The 23710-nt window shown below is 44.7% G+C and overlaps 2 protein-coding genes across 2 annotated transcripts in view; one reads left to right on the top strand and one right to left on the bottom strand.

Annotated features, from left to right (window-relative positions):
* LOC139060773 (uncharacterized) overlaps nt 1-23710 on the bottom strand; it is a 467390-nt gene that overhangs the window by 200592 nt on the left and 243088 nt on the right. The window contains exon 4 of the mRNA XM_070539885.1: nt 12828-13048. Within this exon, the coding sequence (XP_070395986.1) occupies nt 12828-13048 (221 nt within the window). The remainder of the gene's footprint in view (nt 1-12827; nt 13049-23710) is intronic.
* The window catches only part of LOC139060770 (uncharacterized), a 133003-nt gene continuing 117813 nt past the window's right edge, over nt 8521-23710 (top strand). Inside the window, exon 1 of the mRNA XM_070539883.1 lies at nt 8521-8737. Coding sequence (XP_070395984.1) covers nt 8698-8737 — 40 coding nt within the window. The 5' untranslated portion in view covers nt 8521-8697. The remainder of the gene's footprint in view (nt 8738-23710) is intronic.

The raw sequence follows: 23710 nt of genomic DNA, 5'->3' as shown, positions 1-23710 counted from the left end.
CCTGACGTGCTCTGAGGCAGCGTGGTCAAGTTTGTGAGAGAGAGAAAGAGAGAAGAGGACAGCTAAAATACATGTTTTTTGCCGCAATTTAATATACACAAAAGGAAGACACATAAACACAACATGGGCGAGAAAGAAGAGGACAGGGAGGTTAACCAGTGTACACCGGTTGACTTGGCTGTGCCCGGGTAAGGGAGTAAAATGGGCCAAACGCGTTTAGAAAGATGACGAGCGACACTAGCTTAGCGGGGTTATCTTTGGCTCATTTACCCAAAAGTTTTGGATGGTGGACCGACCTTTTTTAAGGGATACAGCAAATTTTCGCAACAGTTTCTTTATATATTTAGGTAGAGAGAAGAGAAATGTTAAAAAAAAACACGAGAAGTGTTTTTTCTGTCTTTTCGTTCTTTTGTTGCGTATTTGTCTTTCTCTACTTGTCTTTCGAAAATTTACTGTATCACTTGAAAAAGGTTGGTCCACCTACTGAAACTGTTGGGCAAATAAACTAAAGATAGCCACAAAGTTGCGCTTGTCCTCTTTTACATACTTCATACTTAATTGAAGCATGAAGGTGGCGCCTAGAGTAATATTCGTACCTGCCGTGGTTGTTTAGTGGGTATGGTGTTGGGTTGCGAAGCATGGGGTCGCGGGATCGAATCCCAGCCACGGAGGCCGCGTTTCGATGGGGACGAAATGCGAAAACACCGGTGTACTTAGATTTCGGCCGTTGTCAAAGAAATCCAGGTCATCCAAATCATTCCGGAGCCCCCCACTACAGCGTGCCTCATAATCACGTCGTGCTTTTGGCATGTAGGAACCGATAACTTAATTTAGAGTAATATTCGTACCTGCGTAAAATAAAACGAAGACACCATATTTTAGTGGGCAGCAGTTCGGATCCATAGTAGCAGAGCCAAGCACGCACGTGTGCACAGGGAGAATGATAACATTAGCCGCCGAGGACGTTTATACTTCGGAGGAGCGCTTCAGCCAACAGCAAAGCGTTCAGAAATTAACATAAGCTCCTTAATTAACGATGGGGGACGCTGCTTAGCAGTATAATTACGAGCACTTTGTGGAGGCGCTAGGTAAAAACATATATGATTTGCACATGTAGTGGGTGTTTTATCGAAGCTTTGATGAACGCAATTAGAGCATTTACTTACTTGGTGAGGCCCTAAATGCATGAACGCACACACACAAAAGTAAGATAAGTCTCGCCAGTATAAGTCAGCGCGAAGCGTGGGCTACCTGGAAAGCGCACTGACTGCACCATAAGCTGATAGTGACAAATCGTTTATGACGGTGCTTTTCAGATTACGAAGCCACCCTATTCAGAAGGCGATGAAATGAAAGAAAAAAAAAATAGGGCTTTTGCATTGTGATTTCTTTCTCTTTCTGTCTGTACTTAACTGCATAACGGGTAGGCTGCTCTTATTTATGGAATTATTTGTCTATTTATCACTAGCACGCAGTCGTCAGGCTGGTCTGTTTGTAGACCGGCGCCTTTGAGCAGTTCTCTGTCGCTATGGGGCATCTTTTTTATACCTTGACACTGCCACAGTTGACGGTGAGAATGCGCTGCAGATGGAGTGGGGAAAAAATCACCATAGCAAGTTCCCCTACGTGGGACTAGCCGGGTGGCGCGGGGTCTCCCCTGCGTCTTCTCTGGACCAAAATAAAGTTACTTCACTCACTCACTCAGCAAGTTCGCACGGTTTCACGTGGTGGATCTCAGATCCAAGTGACAGAATACGTAAGAGATAGTCGCCTCGACCCGAAATCTCTGGACTCCCCCGCCCATCCCCTTCCCCCACCCCGGAGCAATATCTCGAAGAAGGAAAAGAAGGATGCATAGACAGGCAGTGAGGTTAGCCAGAGGTTGTTCTGGTTGGCTATATGCACCGCAAAAGGGGAAAGACAGTGTGGGGTCGAATGGAGGAAGCGTAAGGGGCGACAAAGAGACAGAAGCAACAAAAAAGTATACAGCGCATACGCTCACAGCGGTAGCAGGCGGCGTTCCTAAGGTTTGTCGTGTCTGCTCGCACTATAATGCCGAGGAGAAAGGGATGTGTGCAATTATCGATAGACTAGTTGTCTCCGCTATTAGAACAAGAGAGTTCTAGGCCAGTACGTCTAAAGGAGCTCCGCACGGAACGACGTGCTTGCGTTGGTCAACTATTTAGAGGAAGAAAGCAGTTATATACAATACTAAACATTTCGGCAAGTCATCAGCCTTAAACCCTGCCCGCCTATATCCCTCTTCTCTTAACCTTAACCCAGTGTGCTAAGCTGGGTGCGTGACTTCCTTAGTAATTGTGAACAGCTTCTGTCGGCTAACAACCATGTGCCTCGTAACATGCCGGTTCAACAAAACAGGCTGGTGGGCTAGATGTTATTGCATCAAACTTTGGTCCTTGGCTCACAACTTTCACGACGCTGTCCAGTAGGTGGACGTTCGCGACCGTGTGGACGGTGTTCCGAGCTAGAGGCGGCTTTTTAGGAAGGCAGGCCAGAAAGTGAGGCAAAGAATGCTGCCAGAGCTACTCCGTCATGCTGTCCAGAATCCGGGAACATTCGACCCAATTCGCACGGGCCCGCTTTCATTCTCCCGCTTGGTGCGCCTGAATATAGAGTGCCCCCTTGTACACCCGCGCTTGCCGCTGCCACTCTGACTTCAGGATCTTGGTCACTCTTCTTCCGTGACCATAAGACGACACAATACCTCCAAACAAATTCAGCACATCACGCGGGATCATTCCGTGGCGGTCGTGGAAGGATAGCGTACGGGAACGGCAGAGAGCCACGGCCGCAGACGAGGTGAGGAGGCTTGAGTCGACGTTGAGACAACTGACAGAGCCCGAAGAACTAGAAACGAAGTTCAACAAAACGGACCGGTGAGCGAGTTGGTATTGCCGTTGGTAATACCAACGGCAATACCAACTTGGTATAGTTGGTATCCGGTTGTCTCAGGTGTGCCCCAAGGCACGGTTCTGGGTCCCTTACTTTTCCTAATTTATATAAATGACCTTAACAATACCTTCTAACATTCGTTTATTCATCGACGGCTGCGTCATTTACCGCAGCATAAATAACAACCTTGACTCTACCAATCTGCAATATGATCTACATCCCAACGAAAAATGGTGTGACGTTTGGTTGATGTCCCTCGACACAAAGAAAACTGCACTCATTCCCTTCCACCGTCGGTTGTCGTATTCCACAACATGTTACACAATTTACGGCTTCCAAATATCGTCCTTACACTCATATAAATATCTTGGCGTCTGCGTATCTCGTGATCTTAGTCGTCTCACGTAATTAACAACACAAATGATACTAACTACACCCTCGCTTATTTACGTCGTAACTTGCATCACACACCGTCCTCTGTAAAAATACTTGCTTGCCAAACACTAACACTACCAAAACTCCAGTACACCAGCTCCATTTGGAAACCCCATCAGGTTAACCTTTCAAACATTCAATAAAGCATCGACTGGGGCTAGTTGGTACGGCATCTTTCTGCTTGCTGCGCTACACTGTTATACGAAGGACAAAAAAGAGATATTGCGCGCATGTGTCTCTTTTTTATCCTTCGCATAACAATATAGCGCAGCAAGCAGAGTGACCTTCAACCATGTTGGGATCAGCTCACAATCATGCTGAAAGGTTCATGTACTCGGAATACTCTTATCTAACAAGCGTCAGAGCACAAAAATCCCGGGCCAATCTTCCCAGTCTTGAATGCCGCCGCAAAATTTCGAGGATTTCACAGATTTTATCACTCGTCGATTAGCCCCGGCGCGTTATCAGTGTCACTCACCGACGATCGCTTCGCATCAGTCACCAAATAGCCGTTCATCCCTTAGATGCCCACGCGACTTCAGTTATCTTACAAACGGCAAAAGAGTCGAACCGTTAAATTGCCTTTAGATGCTGCAAACAAAACCGATACTAATAAATTTAAAGCGTCTATGGCGGACATTAATAAACAGTCCTGCCAACTATTCCTGCCAACTACACCCGTTCCCTACGTCACATCTGGGCATAAAAATGACTTGCGGTTCTTGCCCGCTTTTAGTGTGATCAAAGAACGCGTACAGGTCCCGAAATGTTTCTGTGTTATTTTCACTTTGACTTGGTTAGTGACCGCAATTTCTTCATCATTATTAAACAGTGTTGTATACGCCCTGCTCGCTCTTTCGATGTTGTAACGCGCTGCATTCAAATCTTTATATCCATACATCAAGTGAACTAACATTTCTTTTTAATGCGCGGAATATTGCACATGTCCCCATTTGTTTATTTTACTGCTATATGCATTGTATTTATTACTTCGTCGTACTTGTTGTTCATAGTAATTTTGAATTCCTGTAATTAGCGTTTCCTTACTATTGATGAACGGTTTCTATGTACGCTTACCATTCCTCACGTAAAACCCCGGCACAGGGGTATCTTGAGGTACTTAAATAAATATACGGGCGGAGAAGCCTCCAGAGATAAATTTTCGCTACTTGAGTGAGACAGGTATACATCCAAGCGGATGAGAGCACGTGGGTCACCGTCGCAAAATATACTTTTTTGCTCTTTTTATGCTAGCTACCATCCGCATGGCGCTTGGCCAAAGCGAATGGAAGTGTAAGGTGAATACGGCGGGTCGTCTGCTATCGCTATACCGTGTAATATTTCCGGACGGCGTCCCACTGCAATCCGATGTGCATTATTGTGCTACTTATTTTATTCTAACTCGTGCTACTCTACAGCTACTTTAACCACACAAATCCTAACGCATCCTTTTCAATGGGCGTCTTTGATACCTCTAAATTCCTATTTAAGCACTGATAACATAAAAAAAAACATGGTAGCGCTTTTTATACGCTGGGAGAGGAGTTTATGTAGGATACATAAAACTAAAATTTCTAATTAATAAGGTATTGTACCCTTGTTTACGTTAAAATTAAACTGACAGGAAAAATTGGTTGATTCATTTACGTTTTGACTCAAATAACGCTCAATTGTCAGCGGCGCTGTCCGTTAGAAAAAAAAACTGAACCACAAACACGCAGGCCCTCTGCGTATCGCAGAGGCGTCACTCAACTAATTGAATTTCTCAAAGTAAAATACACCAGAAAATTCGTAAAGTACTACACACACAACTTACAGATAAGATACCGTCGGACTGTAATTTTAATATACGTTAAAACCTAATTTTCTTACGCGGAAACTCAAACACAAACCACTTTTTCCTTGCCTAAGGGGGTATGAGCCGTTGATGAATCCCTGCTTGTAGCCTCTGCCTTACAGGGGTATGAACCATTGCTCGGCCCTGCACCGCTGCTGGGTTCGGCCCACCGTTGTTTTCTATCGGGCCCCATGTCGCAGAATATCCTGTGTCGGTGTCGGTGTCAATTGGGCACGATAACACTATCGCGTTGCATTTTCAAAAGCGAAGCTTAGGCATCCTCCAAGTATTTTTTTTTCTGTGAGTCGCCATAAAAAACCACGCAGAAACTCCTCTGGTAGTTATGTAAGTACGCCTAAGCATTGTGCCACTTGCTGATTTCCACGCAGCCCAGTGTCGTTATCGAAGATATGAAACTAGATCCGACCAGTATAAACCCGATATTATGCTCGCTATCGAACATGATAAGGCAGGTTGAATTAAGATGGAGTAAATTAGTGCGCTCAGTTGTCCATTGGTGTTAAGGTGAAGTTAGTTAGGCACGGTTAATGAAAATATAGTTAATTAAGGCACTCGAACCATCGACCGTTGGTGGGAGTCGAACCCACGACTTTCGGTGTTAATGAAGGTGAATTAATGTTACTTTAGCGAAGCTGTTGCAAAACCACCACTATATTTGCTGAGGGGTGCATGTAATATTTTATTGATGGTTAGGATGCTAGTTTTGAGCTTGTTTATTGAAACTTATGCCACTCTGTGTGCTGCATAGGTGATTTCAATGAATCTATGCACTGTTCGCTTCACTTTGCTGAGCACTTGTAGCCACTGCATTTTTTGCTTGCTAACGGAGGTATGGGCCACTGCTTACGGGAGCATACGCCTTCAGTGTCTTACGGGACGGACCAGTTTCTCATTGGGTAGGCATAGAAATGCTTACGCATTTAAAAGTTGAACAAGTTCTAATTTTTGTTAATGTGAAATGGTGCTTTGGCTTTGCGGGTTTGAATTTGAAGCGTTGCGTGAATATTGAATTCTCATCAAACAGCGTGAAACCAATGTCCTGTAACGCCTGCACTGAGCACCGGTATTACCTACTTATCCATTTCCTAGTAATGAAATGAATGTGTATTTTCATCTCACTGACTCATTCAATGACATGTGCTAGCCCAGTATTATATGGGTGAGCTTGCGTAGACACTCATTTTGCTGTGTTTGCCGAATGGCCGCAATATTACGTCATCCTGATGTACAGAGAAAACCGATCACAGATCCTAGGAGACTGAATCGAAGTCTACAACGATGCACACTACTTTGCTGTCAAGCGAGCAGACCACAACAGAAGTGTTACAAATGGGAGTTGAGGATGGAATGAAGTCAAGCGAATGGTATTAACGATATTTATTATCGTGGTGAACGCCCATAGGCTGGGATGTCAGACATTAAGAGGATGCTTTAGCTCGGGAGTTTGTCTATAGATACATTGGAATGGAGAAATCCGCTTTTTCAAGCAACCTCTAGCCCAGATTTAGATGAGTTTTTGTCGCAGTCAACAGTAAACGTAATATTAGTAGTAACTTCATCAAGTAGCTTTTGAATTTATGCTATCACAGTTTAGGAAAAATTATAGCAAACTGGTAAATTTCAGTAATTTCAAGTAATCTCAAACTCGACAATAAGAAACAAAAAATTGACTCGCCTTCCCGGCTCTACGAAAATGAATGTCCAGCGAAGCTGTTGCAAAACCACCATTACAGCTGCTGAGGGGGGTATGCAATGCTTTATTGATGGTCCGGATGCTTGTGTTGAGCTTGTTTGTTATTGAAACGTATGCTGTTCTGTACGTTGTATGCGTGATTCCAATAAATGTATGCTTTGTTCGCTTCACTCTACTGAATACTTGTAGCCCCTGCATGCTCACGAAAGGGCTGAGCCGACTCATTTTTGCTTGCTTAGAGGGGGTGGGGGGGACGTATAAGTAATTGCTCGTGATGATAATTTTTGTCCACCGCTCTACAATATACTACTAATTTGTGAATAGGGTTTTTGCGAAGCCTTCGTAAACACTGCGAGAGTTTCACGCAAGCTGCTAATTTAATACATTTCTATGCTTCAGATGTTCTTACAGATGCAGTTTACAGAAGTGCGATATCTGTTTTTTATGCGGAGTTACAGATTCGTAAACTGCGCGCTTCTATTTTTTAACTTCATAAATTCCAGCATTTTTTACATTTAGATTTCGAGCTTCTAAATGAAAACTGAACTTCCTAAATTTCTTATAATATAACTTTCGTTGTCAAATAGACCAAATTTCATTCAAATTCGTCCAGCGGTAGTTTATTGAGATCTCTTCTGCGTATAGGTACATTTGAAGAGGGAAATCCGAGTTCGTCCCGAGTTAAGTGTTCCTCTTAAAGACCGCCTCAACGCCACTATAAAACCTCGTTGCACGCTCTGTATATTGGCGCTGGCTATCCACTGCACATTTCTTCAAAATATGTGCAGGTTTCTTCTTACTTTCATTCTTGTTGCACAGCCTAAACGAGTCATCGGATCATAATTTAGATCATCACCAGTGCTAGCGAGGAAACCGTGCGGCGCGGTACTTCGTTTTCTACAGGATAGAACGAAAGTAACGGGCCAACAACGGTACTTCGTGCATCAAGAAGTTGCCAATCCTAGCGTGCGTGCTCAGTAGATAGGTTGCAGAAACGGAGGGTTTAATACGAAATTTCATCGACGGTACGAAGCAGATGACGCCAACATAACATACCCCTTCTTTAGTATAACTAAAGGAAAGGCCAGAATTACTTTCAAAAGACCGTACTGTTACATACCCCCATTAAAAGTGCTCAATGACCTTAATTCTTTTTTTTCTTTCTTTTTTGAAGGGAACTCTCTCCCTGCTCGTTTAAGATGTGAAATTAGAATTCTCGTTTAACAAGTATAGTTATTTCAAAGACAATCTAGGTGCTCTCTCTAGTCAGTGTCAAGCACCAACTAGCCCCATTCAATGAGGTCCTGTTCAGGGCTGATTGCATTGTTCTTGCTTCTTGTGAAGATGGGTTTTCAAAAAGGAAGCTGGAAGGAGAAAACATCTGAAGTTGTGAAGACCCCTGTCTCGACACCACAGTAAACGTGTGGCGTTCATTCGACGGACGCTGTATGGAGCGACCACACTCTCTCCCAAGAACCGAAGAGGGCGCTGCATTAATTGCTCGACGAATCTCGCGGCGGCTGACCCAGTGTCTAGCTGCGCAGTTTGCTAACAGATGGCGCTACACATTCCACGTTGGCGAGCAAGACCGGCTCGGGACGCGCTTGTCTCGCCCGTCTTGCGAGCGCGCCGCGTTGCAGACGACACACGTTCGGCGCCAAGTGCGGGGGTCCTTCTGCGACGCCAGGCCGCGTGCTCCGTGCTTTGCTCTTGATTGGTGCGCTGTAGTGGCTGGTGCGGTTTTTCACCTTGGCGCTTTCGCACCCGGACGAAGAACTGCGGGGCTGAGGAGGCAAGGATGCGGCCTCTCGCTCGGCTTTGGATACTTTGCGTCACAGGTGAGCCGAACGACTGTTTTCGCCGCCTCCTTCAACACGTGCGCGCTGGTTCTTCCTCCGTGTCATGAGAAAGCGTAGACGCTAGCAACAACGCGAAATAAAAATAATAAATAAAAGAGAGCAAATACATTTACCGGACCAAGGAATCGTTAACGAAGTGTCCTTTAGGATTATTTTTTGTTTGTTGATTTTATCTGCATAATTCGTATGACATCGCCAGAGCAGCCGCGAAAAAATATTCCTGGATTTCGAGGTGAAGCATTTGTTGAGACGTAGAAAATTGAGCCATTTTTTTTAGCACAACGGGTCATAAGGAAACATGTCTACAGTACTAAAGGCTATTTGCTGCTTTTTTACGACCTTGCTGTTGAGGGAGTAATACGTTGGGACGTTCAAATTTCGAGAAAGGCGATAATGTGCAAAACAATTAAAAATAATTAAATGATGTGAGTAATAGCAATAAAACATGAACAAACACGCACTGGAATAGGATAAACTACTTCAAGAATGTGAACTGCCATGAAATGAGACGTGTGTTAGCTCGAACTGATGCAGAGAGAGATCACGGCAGTCATGAAGCAGTCCAAGGCATTACAAATTGCAAAAACTTCAGTTCATTAAAGACATTGTTTGATTTCAGAAATTGATTTCTGGTGACTACTTTACTGACTCACCCATTTTATAGGTGACTAGCGCTGCGAAGTAGAGCTAATCGCTTGTTAATACTAACTCTTCTTAAAGAGCAAAGGGAAGAATCAGAAGATCGCTATTTTGGGACCCGTTTGTTGTCAGACATCAACAACGTTAAAACGCATAGGAGGAGTACACAATCCAGACGCAAGCCAAGCAAAGGCGCACATACGCCATTTGATATTACGTAATAACAACAAGATGCGGTTTAACGTATCAGTACTGTATTATGAGCTCTTAGTCATGCCGTAATTTACGACAACTACGGATTAAGTAACTATAGCCATTAGCATCTATAACTTGCACCTAAATCTAAATGAACGGTAGAAACGAACGGTGGAGCTTTAGCGGAAGGAAAAATGACCCAAACACAAGCTATCCGCCATACAAGAACAAGCAGGAATTGAACTGGAAGCTTGATAAGTTGGTAAAGATTCAAAGTCATGACGAGGCGCCCGAAAACAAAGCCCCACACGGCCACCGTTCTTGTTACTCTTTCTTCGCCTTCTGGTAAGTGAGTGGTAATATATGTACCTTTACGAACTACATCCCCTCTTTCAGTAAGCAGATATATGTAATAATTTATGGTGTGTAGGACTTTGGAGCGCTCGGACTGCACTATTCGTGCTATAGAAAAGCATGAGGTCTGAAAGGGAGAAAGCGCGAAATGGAAAGCGACGAGAGAGAGGGTGCCAGTACTTCCTTCAACTCAAGTAAACGAATTATTCCATCCATGTAGGACTGCTTAAGGGCACTCATTTCTTGTTAAAGCTGGTTTAAATTAGTGAACATTGTCAGTCCAATTAAATAATGAGTTTTACGTCTTTACTGCGAGTTTCTTTCGCCGTGTCTCTTGTGGGTGACACCACAGTCTTTAAGGCTTGTCGTCATAGTCGTCATCATCATCATCGCCATCATCACATTGCTTGTAATGTTTGTTCCCTTTGCAGATGCGTAAAACCAACACGCCGAAGCATACGGTTTGGCGAAATTATGATGTGCTATACAAGAAACCTAAACTATTTCTTCTACCTGCAATGTAGGATAACTAGAGCGATTGATTTGATTTACAAATACGGCTGTGTCACGCAAATAGTCACGAAAGGCTATTCCAAGAGGATACCATACTAATTTTCTGAAAGAATACGTGAATCGCTTCCGGACATTGCTTATTGTACTGGAAATCATTCTAATAACTCCGAATTTCCAGTCGTTTTGTAAACCGTAGCTTTTCTTCACGAATATGATTATTTTTGTAGTTAGGCGTATTTCCATATAGTTTGCATAATTTCCCGTTTTTCTTGCATTACATTCACTTTTAAGCATTTACTTGTTCCCTCTAAACGCCAGATTCTCGGAAAATACCCCGTAGTTGGTATAAGTCGTGATCAGAGGGAAAAGTAAGCAGGCGATTGAAGATTTTGGCCTCGTTACTTTTTTTTTGCAGTATCCCCGCAAGTTTTGGTTGGGCTTATGAAACTTCTGGTAGCTGTAATAACGAGTACTGTCTCTAACCTCATCGTGTTCCCGTTCAATTCAATTAATTCTACTTCAATTTCATTTTCATGACGAATGCAGGAAGGTGGGGGCATGACGCTTCCATGGCGATAAACCGTGCAATACAATGCTAGTTTTTCGAGCGCTCGTGGCGTGTCTTTCTCGAATAGTAGACGTCTGTGCTTGCACTCCGGAAAACCTAACACCGTGTGCGACGACTTTACGGCGAGAGCAGCATGCATAATGCGCAGTGAAAATCTATTCTTCCTTTTTGTTTCATATTGTAAAGCTGCAGTCTCGCAGTCTTTGTTCAAACTTATTTTCCACACGACATGAACGAAAGAAAGCGCACCAACACACTAAAAATTTTAGGCAACAAGATATAAAGGAACTACTATACCAATTGAGAATCACAATATGCTCACTTCAGTAAATCATTGCTTACAGTTCTAGAACACCTGAGATTTCAAGTCTACCGTGTTTTTATTTATTTATTTATTTTACTTCAGTAAGAACTGTGCAAGCGTGCGTGCAGACGTCGGTGACTCACTGGTAACAGCGAACATCAGCGAACAAATCTGAATAGGAATAATGTATTAGAGGTACTTAAGCGAGAAGGGTGGACGATGGGATCAAAGCCTCGGGAGAACATAATTTCAGTCGATGATAGGTTGGATAACTGGCATACTTGTGTACAAAAATTGGGATTGCGCGATTGAGATGCCGCTTGATGCGAGCTTAGAGGGTAAGTGACCTGTAAGCTATCATACTTGCGCGTAACAACAGGGAAATAATTTTATGGCGAACTGAACGGATTGGCTGGCACGCGTCGATGATATTGCACATTGTAGTTTGGCGCTAAAAGAGATTCACGCATGCACACGCACACACAAACACGCACACGCGCACACACGCACACACGCACACAAACACAAACACACGCGCGCGCAGCACGAGACACAGACAGCATGACAGTGATAGTTTATCTCTTATGCAACAGATTTGCCTCAAACAGGGGCATCTCTGTCGAATATCAGACATTTGAAGCATATATCTCTTCTTCACTTTCGTATGTGTCTTCTTGCACCCAAAAACAATGTTTAGCAAACCCCACCAATCTGCCTAAGAAGTCTTACTGATCTACACGCCCAACTATCCATCCTAGCAACTGAAATTGAAGTGTTGTGGAACTGATGTCGCGGTGGCATAAATAAAAGAAAATTTTGCCAACCGCCACTGGTGGAGATCGAACTCATACAACTGCTCAGTATGGACTTGGGAGCCTTGTGGGCGTTTCAGTTTATGTCCTCGCCCCAAGTCGCACTGTTGCATTTTGAATCATGCAGAAACAACTAGCCCAATTTTTCACGTTACTATAGACTCGTGCACGCCAACCACAGAACTATGAGCACGTTAAGCTGATGTTTTTTACTGTGACAACAGACCAAAACACGCAGCCTATAGCAAGCGGTGAATCGATATCGGAGCGACGCTAGAACATTCGCCGTGACACATCCGATCAATTTCCACGACACAAGGCTGCCCGACATTTGAAAATGTCTAACTGCGCATGCACCGCATGCTTGCAATTAAGACTAGAAGCGCGAAAATTCTCTATCTCCAGCTTGGCACACCTCGGTGTGTAAGAATCGGACAAACGATTCCGTTCTCCATGTCGTTATTTTCTTCACATGCGCGGCCTGTGTCACGACGGTGAGGGGATAAATATATAGCATATGGCGCACTCTTGCCTATGCAAGGTGTCTATACACTGCGCAACTTGTGCGTTTAGCAGTTTGTGCCAGCTTTGTAGAGCGCGCAATGCAGTCTGGGAGCGTGTTAAACGTCTCCGTGTTGAGCATGGGGACGTGTTGAGTCAACAGAATGCAATGCTGAATCTTACCATATCTGGGTTGTTGATCGGCATAGCAGCAGATGACGCAGAAAGAATCCGCTCAGCGAGAGATGAAGGACGAGGCGGAACGTCAGCGTATACAGCGAATGCGAGAGAAGAAGTGTTGCCACTCGGGTGCCTGGTGGCAGTGATCGTACGGCAAAGACGGCTGTTCGCTCTTGCATGTGTCGCTCAGCATGAAGTGAGACGCAGAAGTTTTCCTGAAATTTCTGCAAAACAGTTGTGTAAACAGGTGTGTGTTTAGAAAAGTTCATCCCAACAAACGATGATACAAATTTTATGATCACGATGACGGTACAATACCACCAGGGCGAAAACATACGAAAAACTGAGCACTAAATACACGGCACATGTTCACTGAAATGTCAGAGTCCACATGCTTTCACTAGCATTACTACCCAGACCAATAGAAACACACAGTTACGCACATGAAGGTTATGTACATTGGATAATGTGCAGCAGTGTCACTATTGCACGATAGAAGCGTAGTATGGGCAAGTGCAACATACAAGTGTAATATACAAGCCTAATCTATACACTATCACACATGACCACGACTAACGCCCTGTGCAAGCTTCTCTTTAACACTAAAAATTCATGCATGTTTGCTAGTTCGCATAAGGAATGATGAAAACTAAAACCCATTTTCGTAGACGTTTGTGGTATTTAAATAAATAGCATATATTGCCGAAAAACAAAGGCTAATTGATTTAGCTTTAGGTCTTACAGCATACTGCCTGGGTAATAAATGTTCCTAAAAGTTACAGACAAAGCGTTGTGGATGTGGATCGTTGTGGATGTGGGCGAAAGAAACGCTAACAAATCTGATGATGTGCGTTTCCAAGGAGCAACCATCTCAAGTGTTTGCAGTAAAGAATAAGCATCCTTCGCGCTCTCGGACTTAGCATGCTATAGGTTATTCTTGCGAAACTTCTCTTTTTAATTCGTACGAATTTTCGCTACCAACAAGGGCAATTTGAATGCACTGGTTCTCACCAGGTAGTCGAAGCAAAAAGGCATGGTGTTTGGTTAGGGAGAGTGAGGGAGAACACCCGGCAACCGCGGGTGCCGTTGGCTTCTCTAGATCGGGATTGAAAGAAATTGACGCGACCGCATTGAGGGAGACGGCATCTGTGACAGGAATTCTTCGAGGACAAGGGCTATTTTGTTTTGTTTCATCAGTGTGGGATTCTTTTAGGGGATAGAGAGAGAGAAAGCAAGGACAGGAAAGGCAGGGAGGTCAACCAGAAGAGCACCCGGTTTGCTACCCTACACTGGGGGTGGGGGAAAGAGGAATAGGAAGGGCAAAAAAGGGAGAGAGTAAGCACTGAATGCGTGTGGGAGGGACACTATGCAGAGCGACACTATAAACGGTCTCTTAAGCAGGTGCACTTCAAGTATTGCACTAGTGCACGAATCACGTTTCGTGCCAGTGACGGGGGTGGGATAATAATTTTCCAAAGGGACGTTAAAGAGAAATTAGGTTGTGTTCCATGTGGAAGTGATACGCTTGTACAAGACCAAATACGTCACCGTGGGAAGAGGCCTGAAGAGGCCAGAAAACGATGCAGAAACGAACGACGGGCAGCGACGCCGTCTCGAAGCTCCCGCTTCATCTCGCTGTGACGTCATTCATTCCGACGATACACACTTCGAGGCTAGTTAATTTTATATCAGCAGAAATAAACTAATTTGAAGGAGCTGAAGACTAAAGTGGCAGAAAACTCTTGCCAGCTCCACAAAGGCCAAAATACGAGAAGCTACGTTTAACTCCATGACGTCACACTGATGGACTGGCGTTGGAGCTTCGGTCTGAAATTAAGAGAAAAAAGAAAAAGGAATGGAAGCTTGTCCCTGAATTTCTCTTCTATAGCAAAAAAAGAATACAGTAAGTCAACTAAATAAAATAATCAAGTTCCGCTCAGCATTCTCTTTGGTCTCTACAACGGCTTAAGTATATGAAACAGGAGGCCTCAGAACGTAAGTATTTCAGTGAGTGAAACAATAAATAACAGTTATACGGAGCTTCTTTCTGGGCTCGGAGCTTTACAGGGAAGAAGTAGCAGCAGGAATAGCGAAACTTGAGTGTCCCGTCGAAAAAAAAAACGAACAAGAAAGAAAGAAGGGGAAAAAAAAAGCACGAATATCAGCGCTACACCTTCAAAGAGATTATTTACCAGCATAAGTCTATATACAATGCGTGCACAAATACGTATATGCAGAGACTTTGAGCATGAAAAGAGTCGGTACGATTAAAGAAAAGAAACCAGCATCGCATAGAAAGGTTGTTCAGACGAACCCCTGATAGAACCGGTGTCTATTTTTCCTCGATGAACAACTTCCACTAGTACCCGCGCTATCTAATGTTTGCTTCCGTCCAGAACCATGATATCGTCAAACAATACATCTCACAGTTGTACGATTAATATATCAAACACGAGAAAGCGTATTTCTCGTGTTTATTCAGTTTACTTTACTAGTTGTATTAGCGATACATCTGTACCACTTTCCGATCGCAGAACTCGCTTTGTTCTCTTTTTATTTTTTGTTATCTTTAATATTTGATTCCGTGTTGGGACGCGTGTGTGGGACCCGAGGGCATGCGCGTGAATGTATTTACTTTCTGTATGGGCTTCCACCGTCGAATAAATGAGGTAGTCGCGTATACAGTTCTCCTCCTTTTGAAGCGAACAGATTTCTCCTGGAGCCGGATGAGTTTTTCCATACCTGGCCGAACGTGCTCGGAAATTGCCGCATGTACGTGTGTGACGGACTGTTCGCATGTGTTCACGAAGGTTTGCTGCGAGGAGACGTCGCTGGCTTCTTCGATCGGTGCACGCGCGCGTCGTATGGTGAAAGGTTCCGCCGAGCAGATTTGCCTTTAAGGGTAACGAGGACGATGGTCTTTGTTCTCGCCTCTATATATTGTCCAACGTCGCCAATGTCAGCTGTAAAGAGAGCCGTCGTGTGGTTTCTGCAGTATATAGCGAAAGAAACACTAACAAAGTAGTGGAAGTTTGTGCGTTTTGATGACATCGAAAGCACAAACACAAATACTTCTACATAAAAAACTGAAATCTTTGATTAATCCGCTAGAAATATTTGCCTGAGTTTACTCTTCAAAAAAGAAAAAGAAAAGTCGCAGTTTCGCCCAAAAGACGTAGGATCGTTTGCCATAGCGAATTAGTGGACAGCTAGCTATACGAAGTTTTTATCGGCCTTATAAACTTGTAAACATAGGCATACCAACTAAATTAACGGGCAGGGTAGCATGCGCGCAAAAGCAAGCATGAACACATCTCACTCAATGAGCGGGAAAAACTCGCTGTCACAACGCTGACGCGAGGAAGCGCCGCAGCAGCAACGAGCGGATTGACCTTCGTGCTCAACGCGAACTAAGCCGCCAAGACACATCGCGCGGCCGGACTCTTTCCCCGTCGCAGATGGCTTTCAAGATACAGCGGGCCGGGGCGTGGGCGCTTGGCCATCCGGGACACCTTGAGTAAAATGCTCCCCCCTTCCTACCATTGCCGCGGATCCATGCCCTCCCCGCAAGACGGCACGCTCCCTCCTCGCTTCCTTCACTTGCGTGCGCGAGATTGAGCCACTATCGGAGGCTGAGCCTCGCACGTTTTCACTTACATACAGCACCGGGCGAAGGGCGACGATTTCATCGCCCTTGGACATTATACCGAACTTCACGGCGAAGCCGACGGCGGCGGCAGAAATGCGCCTGAAGTGTCCATATAATTGCTATCACAATAAAAGTGTTACTGGGCATCCTAAAAGCCTTGTTGGTTCATCCGGCGCATTTCAATGAGCCAAGAAGTAAATGTGTGGGGTGAGAAAGCTATTCGCTTACTTGGACTACTAGCTTCGATTCTTCCTGCATAATATTATCTATCTATCTATCTATCTATCTATCTATCTATCTATCTATCTATCTATCTATCTATCTATCTATCTATCTAGCCGCCTACGTCTTCGTGCTCTCATGGTCGTTTCGTTAACTTGGTATGTACCAAAATTGGCACAGTATGACAAGAGCGTATGAAGAACGTAAATGTTCGGGCGTGACATGAATCTCATGACATGCGTGTCATATAGGTCATAAAACAGCCGCCCACGTCTTGATGCTCTCATGGTGGTTTCGTTAACTTGGTAGGCATCCCGTACACTGCTTCGCATACATCGATTCCCACGGGGCATGGGATCTGCAGGCTTTCTTTTTTTTATGCGAAGCATATTACGAGAGCTCAACCCAGCTCCTCAGGCGCGGCGGTGTCGCCTTGAAACCACGTGACACCGTGACGTCACGACAGAGGAGAAGTGGCTTTGGCTCAACTCTTGCAAGACGGGCTGGGTGGGAATCGAACCAGGGTCTCCGGAGTGTGGGACGGAGACGCTACCACTCAGCCACGAGTACGATGCTTCAAAGCGGTACAAAAGCGCTTTCTAGTGAATGCGGTGTTGCCTTAGAAACGAGCTGTTTCTAAGGCGTGCGTCTCTTGCTCAGGCGCACATTTCGTTGCCGCGCCGAACGCTGCTTTGCTCGACGCTCAACGCGTCCAATGCGGGGCGCGTAGTCGCTGCCCTGTAGCCCATTGTCTTACACCCCTTGTCGGGTCGACGGGAACGCTGTCGCGTTCCACTCTTGAAGGCGAAGCAGTAATGCATGAGTTGTCTCTTCGTCTAGCCGAACCAAATATAGCCAAGCAACAGCAGTTCACCAGGCTAAACAGTGGTTCAACAACTAAAATAAAGGTTAGTATGCTTCGCATCCTGGGCTTAACCTTACCTAAGCCACAGCCATTTTTTTTACGGTAATCTCCATGTACACTTCATAAAACTTTAGCAATAAAATTGGCTGCATCGCCCGCAGGCGAAGCTTTGAAAACTCTGGCAAGGTACTGTAATGTTCTGTTCTCACAACACGCGGGCGCGACATGGCGCGACGCAGCACTATAGCGCTGTGGCCGCCCTCGACGGCGCACGAGACGGGACCGAAAGAAAAAGTGCCGGAGTCTGCCAGCGCATAATTAAAGGATTGGATAGATTGACGTTCACTAGTTGTTCAACTCAGACCAGCGCGTGTACCCCTGCGTGGTGTGCACAAAGCTCCTCATCAGGAACTCTAATGCGTATTCGGGCAACGCTCGTGCCAGCAGCCAGAACGCTTCTGCGGCTTCGGCAGAGCCGATTGTGGGGATCGTCACGTTGCGCCCACTTGGCTTTGCCATTTTTGCAGCCAAACTCATCGCGCATGTCCTAATTTCGCACGCACGAGCCGTGCGTGTGCCGCCCAAACCGTGGCAGCATGACCGACGTGCGGCGGCGGCACGAACGCGCTTCGAGTGTCGTGTAATTTCTATCAAAATAATGGCAACTCCAAGCAAAGTCAGCTGCAGCCGGTTACTGCCTCTCGCAGACCGCTACTAATTTGGTAATTATTACTTGATATCTAAATGAAGATATCCACAGGCTGATACGGGTTAAGTTAGTAAGAAATACTAGCTCGTCTTTACGGTGATCTATAATGCTGCATGATGGTATTGCTATTATATGTATTGAGAAAACGCAGAAGATTTTTTGTATAGTTCATAGGTTAAAATATCTGAATCATTATTCTGCAAAGCAAAACAGTAAGTAGTCCAATTCGTACAAGTATCCACATCAGAGTGCACTTCTTGTTTTTTGCGCATAGGTTCTGACCGGAATTTTTTTTGTAGGAAGGAAACTTCCCCGCATGACACATCGTTGCTGGAGCTTGCAATTTGAGTATTTTTACTGCGCTGCCATTCGCCTCGCTTACGCAACAGCGTGATTTTTTGCAATGTCTTCGTCGTAGCGTGTAATACCGGACCGGCGCAGAGAGGTCAGCACTTCCGCGTTTAGCCGTTTGCCCATAATTAGCGCGCGGCCGGGCGGAACCATAGAAAATGCTCGGTGCACGCCTCACATGTCTTCAGCTTCACTGACCGGTGCCAGAGTATGGCGGATTTTTGCGCTTTTTGTGACGTCTTTTCCATTTCACACTACTTTGATTTATTAATTTAAAAGTTCTGTTGGCAGCGGTTGGTTAATAAATCTGCGAAAATGGTAAGATATTTGATACCTATAGAGATAGACTGCTAGCAATAAGGCTGAAGACACGAGTATTTAAGTAAAGCAGTTGACTTAAAAACGAAATAAAAAAGATTCTATAATGCGCCTCCCACTGCTCGACGGTTGGTCAGCTCGAGCCCTGAAGACCAGCATCGCCTGGTGAGCAGGGCCAAGCTATCGGCTCAGCCCCACGGCATCCTGGACTAGGGACGCCGCCCACCTCGGACGATTTTACCGTCGGCTCATTTCTAGTAATAAAGTTTATTCCTCCTCCTCTATAATGCGCCGTGTATCGCTTGGTATTAGTAAGATATCCTTTATTATATCACGAGGTTACAAACTTAAGCTAGAGGTTATTGCATAGCTGGCTTGGTTTACTTAATTTATTTAATTAAGAAACACGAGTGGAGACAGACCTAAAGACAGAATGGAACACGGAAATTACTCCTACGTTAGCTAAGAACATTGAAATACGACCAAAACATTTAAAGTGAAAGCCTTAGTTGTCTGTCTTGGCACTGCCCTTGGCGAAACTGCGCCGTGTCGAAAAATGGCCGACGTCTCAAACAGTAAAATCACGTCAAAAAATGCTCAAATTGACGTCACATTTCTATGGGAGGCACCTGTGAACAAAGTCAATTAGTGGCTTTGAAAAGAAAACACTCGGTGCCCTTCCGCTCCGCGAAGAAGGGTGACCAGCAAAGCTGCGTATGTGCGTCCCTAAATGGCGAGCTGCACCTCCGCCGGGGGTCAGTCCGGCATTGCTCCATCTTGGGGATATTTTTCTACACGCGGACGCGATATGGGGTGAAGTAGCCCGTAACAGCTTCGCTGTAAAATTTGGTGCATTTCGGTCTTGGTGGAAACCGAGCCGAGGTCTCGGGTATGCGAGACGAACGCGTTTCACTGAAGCCACGGCTGCTCCACGGCTCTGGCTCACTAAAAATGTGTGCCTAGTGCGTGCCTGATTGCACACGTCACGTCGCAGCCACCTCGCTGACCAGTGCGTGCGTCATTGGGTGGCGCGCGTGACGGTGCGGAGGAGGCGGCGTCACGTGATGAGTGTAAAAAAATGAGCGCGTTGACGAGGTTCCGAGGCCTACAAACGGTACATAATGCTTTCGCATGCCTCCACGTAAGCTTTAATAAGTATCTTCAAAATTGTTCGTTTATGATATCACGTAAATATGAAATTTGCATTAAAGTTTGTAAGTTTAAAAATGAAGGACTTTGAATTTCACAATCCGTTGAACAGCTGTAAGCGGTAAGAAAATTAAGCATCAAACCTTTTTTTTTCCTAGAAATATATGCTTCTACGCGTAAAGCCTCCGTCATAAACAACTGAAAGTCGCTGCTCCGAAGCTGTATATGCTACTGCCAGAAGAAGGCAAAGAAATCTGGACGTTATGGATATTAATGAGCTACAAAAACTTAACTGAAGAACACATTCAGATGCGCGACAGCAAACGTATCGCTCGCACGACGTTAGCCCAGTGTTTCGACGCATAGTATCCTATCCTGACGGGATACTGATGCGCGCGGCGATACCGTGGGCTTTTCTCGAAGCAGCCTTTACCGGGCATTCGTGTGGGTCCGCGTTTTCTTTGTGTGGTCATCGTTCGCCGTGAGTGATGCTCGTCCATGGTCAGCGATGAATGACCACACCGTCCGGCCGGTATCGTAGTCTGGGCAATCCATTACCTCTCACTCAGAACGATTCCCTCGATCGTAGCCGCGTGCGGAAAAAAAAGAGAAGGTCATATCTCTCCGGGCCTCTCGAATGGAATAACCATGGTGTTGTGTTTGTTAGCTTGGACGCCGTCAGCATAGCCACCTATAGCTTGCCACTTGATTTATTTTACGTTCCTCTTGCCGTTTCTGGCGACATTTTCTTTGGGCAGCGTGCAGAGATTCTATCTCACTATAATTGCAGGCAGAATCTCTTTAGAGATGTTATGCACTTGTGGCCATCCACATTTTGCCCGCCATTGCCTCTACATATACCGCGAACGAACCATTTTGAAGTAGTTTATACCTTTTCGTTCGTCAACAGTTACATGAACCGAAAAAAAGAACATCTGAAAGCCTATATGGAAACGAGTAAAACAAAGGGAATACACTTGTTAACGAAGTTTGTTCATAGAACGTCTGTATAATTTTTGTAGTGAGAAACAAATTTGAGGATATATGTGGTTTTGTGGCACGAAGGCTAATGATGCCCAAATAGATATTAAATATCGATAAGATTAGGAATCTCTTGAAAACCACTAAATCCTAATATTAAATTTGGCCTGATTTATCAATAAAGCCTAAGTTAATGTACTATAATAAATATCAGATGCGGCTGCAATACAAATGACAGTTATCAAATGCCAAAATGACCAATTTTAGTGAGAGCAGAAACTTGGTACACTGCAAAGGTCGTTATAGAAATTATGCTGTCTGTTTACTGCAGTTTCGGTGGCATTTAATATACTTTCTATAGAAATGTAATTATTATTATTATTATTATTATTATTATTATTATTATTATTATTATTATTATTATTATTATTATGCAAGGATAAGCCAGAAAAGGCAAATAAACAAATTGTGGGTGGCGAGCTCACGCTTAAGCTATTGCACCAGATAAGTGGGCCGTCATTAATATCTAGAACGTCTACTTGGCTCTAGGTAATTGTTAAAAAATAAAGAAGGGTTTTGCTTCATATTCATTGTACCAAATTGCAAAGTTTATAATTATGGAAAATTCAGTATACGAGAGGCCTAAATATAGGAAAATCCGTGGCATCACATTCATCGGCGCTGCAGTTTCGCGTGAAAAATAAATAAATAAATAACAAAAGCCGAGGCTTGGCTGTCCTTTGTTGCACTTGTAACCAACGTATTCTTGCCGTATGAATGGAATTACGATATAAAAAGAACACTTTACGAGCAATGAGTGGTTTCATTGTTGTTTCTTAGTGTTTCTTTAACCGCCGTCGCTGAAGTTTCCGACAGACACACACAATCGCTTCATGCACCAACGCTGCATACACATCCAAGGTGGACAACGTTTCGCTTGATGCCACACTTACATCGATTTACATTTCAGAGAAACTCACCCGACTCTTCAAACACGGACGGATTGCCCTTTGCAGATCGCTGTCGCTAATAACAGTTCCACCGGCTTCCATCGGCTAAGCGAATATGTATTTTTTCTGTCCCAATTTAGGATCGGGCTGTTGAACCATAACGAAACAACTGACAAGCCGAACCCGGCTTATTCCGCAGATTTAAATCGAACGAATTACGTAACATGTTAGGTCGAATGCTGCGCGATACGCAACAAGAACAAGAACGCCTGCGTTGACATCAGAGTTTGTATGTGCCGCGAGGGTGCGGTACGAAGCTTTTCGGGAGCTATAAATCTCAATTAGACCATAGAACAGGACTTCTTACTCGTACGTTACTTCCCGTATATTTTTTACCTCGAACGCCCAGCCGGAAATGAACTCATTTATTCGAGCGAGCAGAGGAACGAAAGAAATGCGGACGCCGTGTTCACCACTGTAACGGCGGGAAAATATAGGCGTGACGGACACCGCCTTGCCCCGTTGTGGCTCCGCGCAAAAGCATTTCGGTAACGAAGCGGCCACAGTGAGGCCAGCTATACTGCGTGCCGTGTTCCGTGGAAATGCAGGCCGGGAGAGCGAGTGATTTTTCAACCGCGAGCATAAAGCGTTTGATGTTCGTAGTCTGCTGGAAATATTTGACGTCGTCGTGTTTTTTTTTCCTCGAGGTGAGTACGCCGAGCACCGGAATTTTATGGAAACCAGAGGAGACGTGAATGAAATAATATCTGCGGCCTCGGCACGCAGCAATAAGTATAGGGAAGTGCACTCAGAGGACCGCACACCGCATAAGGCATTGAGCCTGGTATATCCCGAGTGTACAATTGCATTGCTCGCGAGAGAATTTCACTTGTCACTATAAACACAAGTTCACGGATCCGACGCACTTCACGTAAACTGCATTTATAACTGGTTTCAGCGCAGAGAGCGCAACTTGTTTGGAGCTTACTCGTGCGGATCGGATAATTTAACAGCAGTACGCGAGTTCGTCGCCAGCAGTATAGTAAATGTGGCCTGCTGATAACCACTGATGTTGTAAGCTCGAAAACCTAATGCCTAATTTTATATTATGGACCTGAGTCGTCCATAGTTTTGCCAGACACTTGTTTGATCCAAGACGCATACTGCCAGTGATTTTGCGAGGAAGCGGCGCATATCATTGGAAAGTGCTGAATCGTCAGACATTATGCGAGTGTCCCCACATTTGTGATTTATTCTTGTTTTGTATACTCCATTGTTTTCTTCCTATTGCTTGTTTTCTTTGCCAGAACCCACATGGGCACATCGTAAGAAGTGTCTCGCCGCACCGGCATACATTGCTCATCTATTCGAGCGCGCTGACGCTATAGGTGCCCGTCATTGTGTGCATGTGTGTGCGTATGTTGTTACTGACCACATATTTAAGTCTCATTCTGCGTATTGATTATACAATCAAATGTTGTGAAAGAGCCTGCGATTAAAGTTGCAAAGCTTTTCAATATAATTAAATAAATGAAAACTTGCTATTCGAACTTGCTGGTCCAGAAGTAGGGCGTCTTTTTCTGTGCAGAGAAAGACTTTGTCTTGCCACTGTGGTTTCCAATCGGTGTTAGTGTTGTAGCGTTCTGTCCTGTAAAACCGTATTTTGTGCTGTTTCCCGATGTCCCCTCAGCA

The sequence above is a fragment of the Dermacentor albipictus genome, chromosome 6, assembly GCF_038994185.2.
Source record: "Dermacentor albipictus isolate Rhodes 1998 colony chromosome 6, USDA_Dalb.pri_finalv2, whole genome shotgun sequence".
NCBI lineage: Eukaryota > Metazoa > Arthropoda > Arachnida > Ixodida > Ixodidae > Dermacentor > Dermacentor albipictus.
The sequence above is the reverse complement of the archived record's forward strand: the minus strand, read 5'-3'. Positions and strand labels throughout refer to the sequence as shown.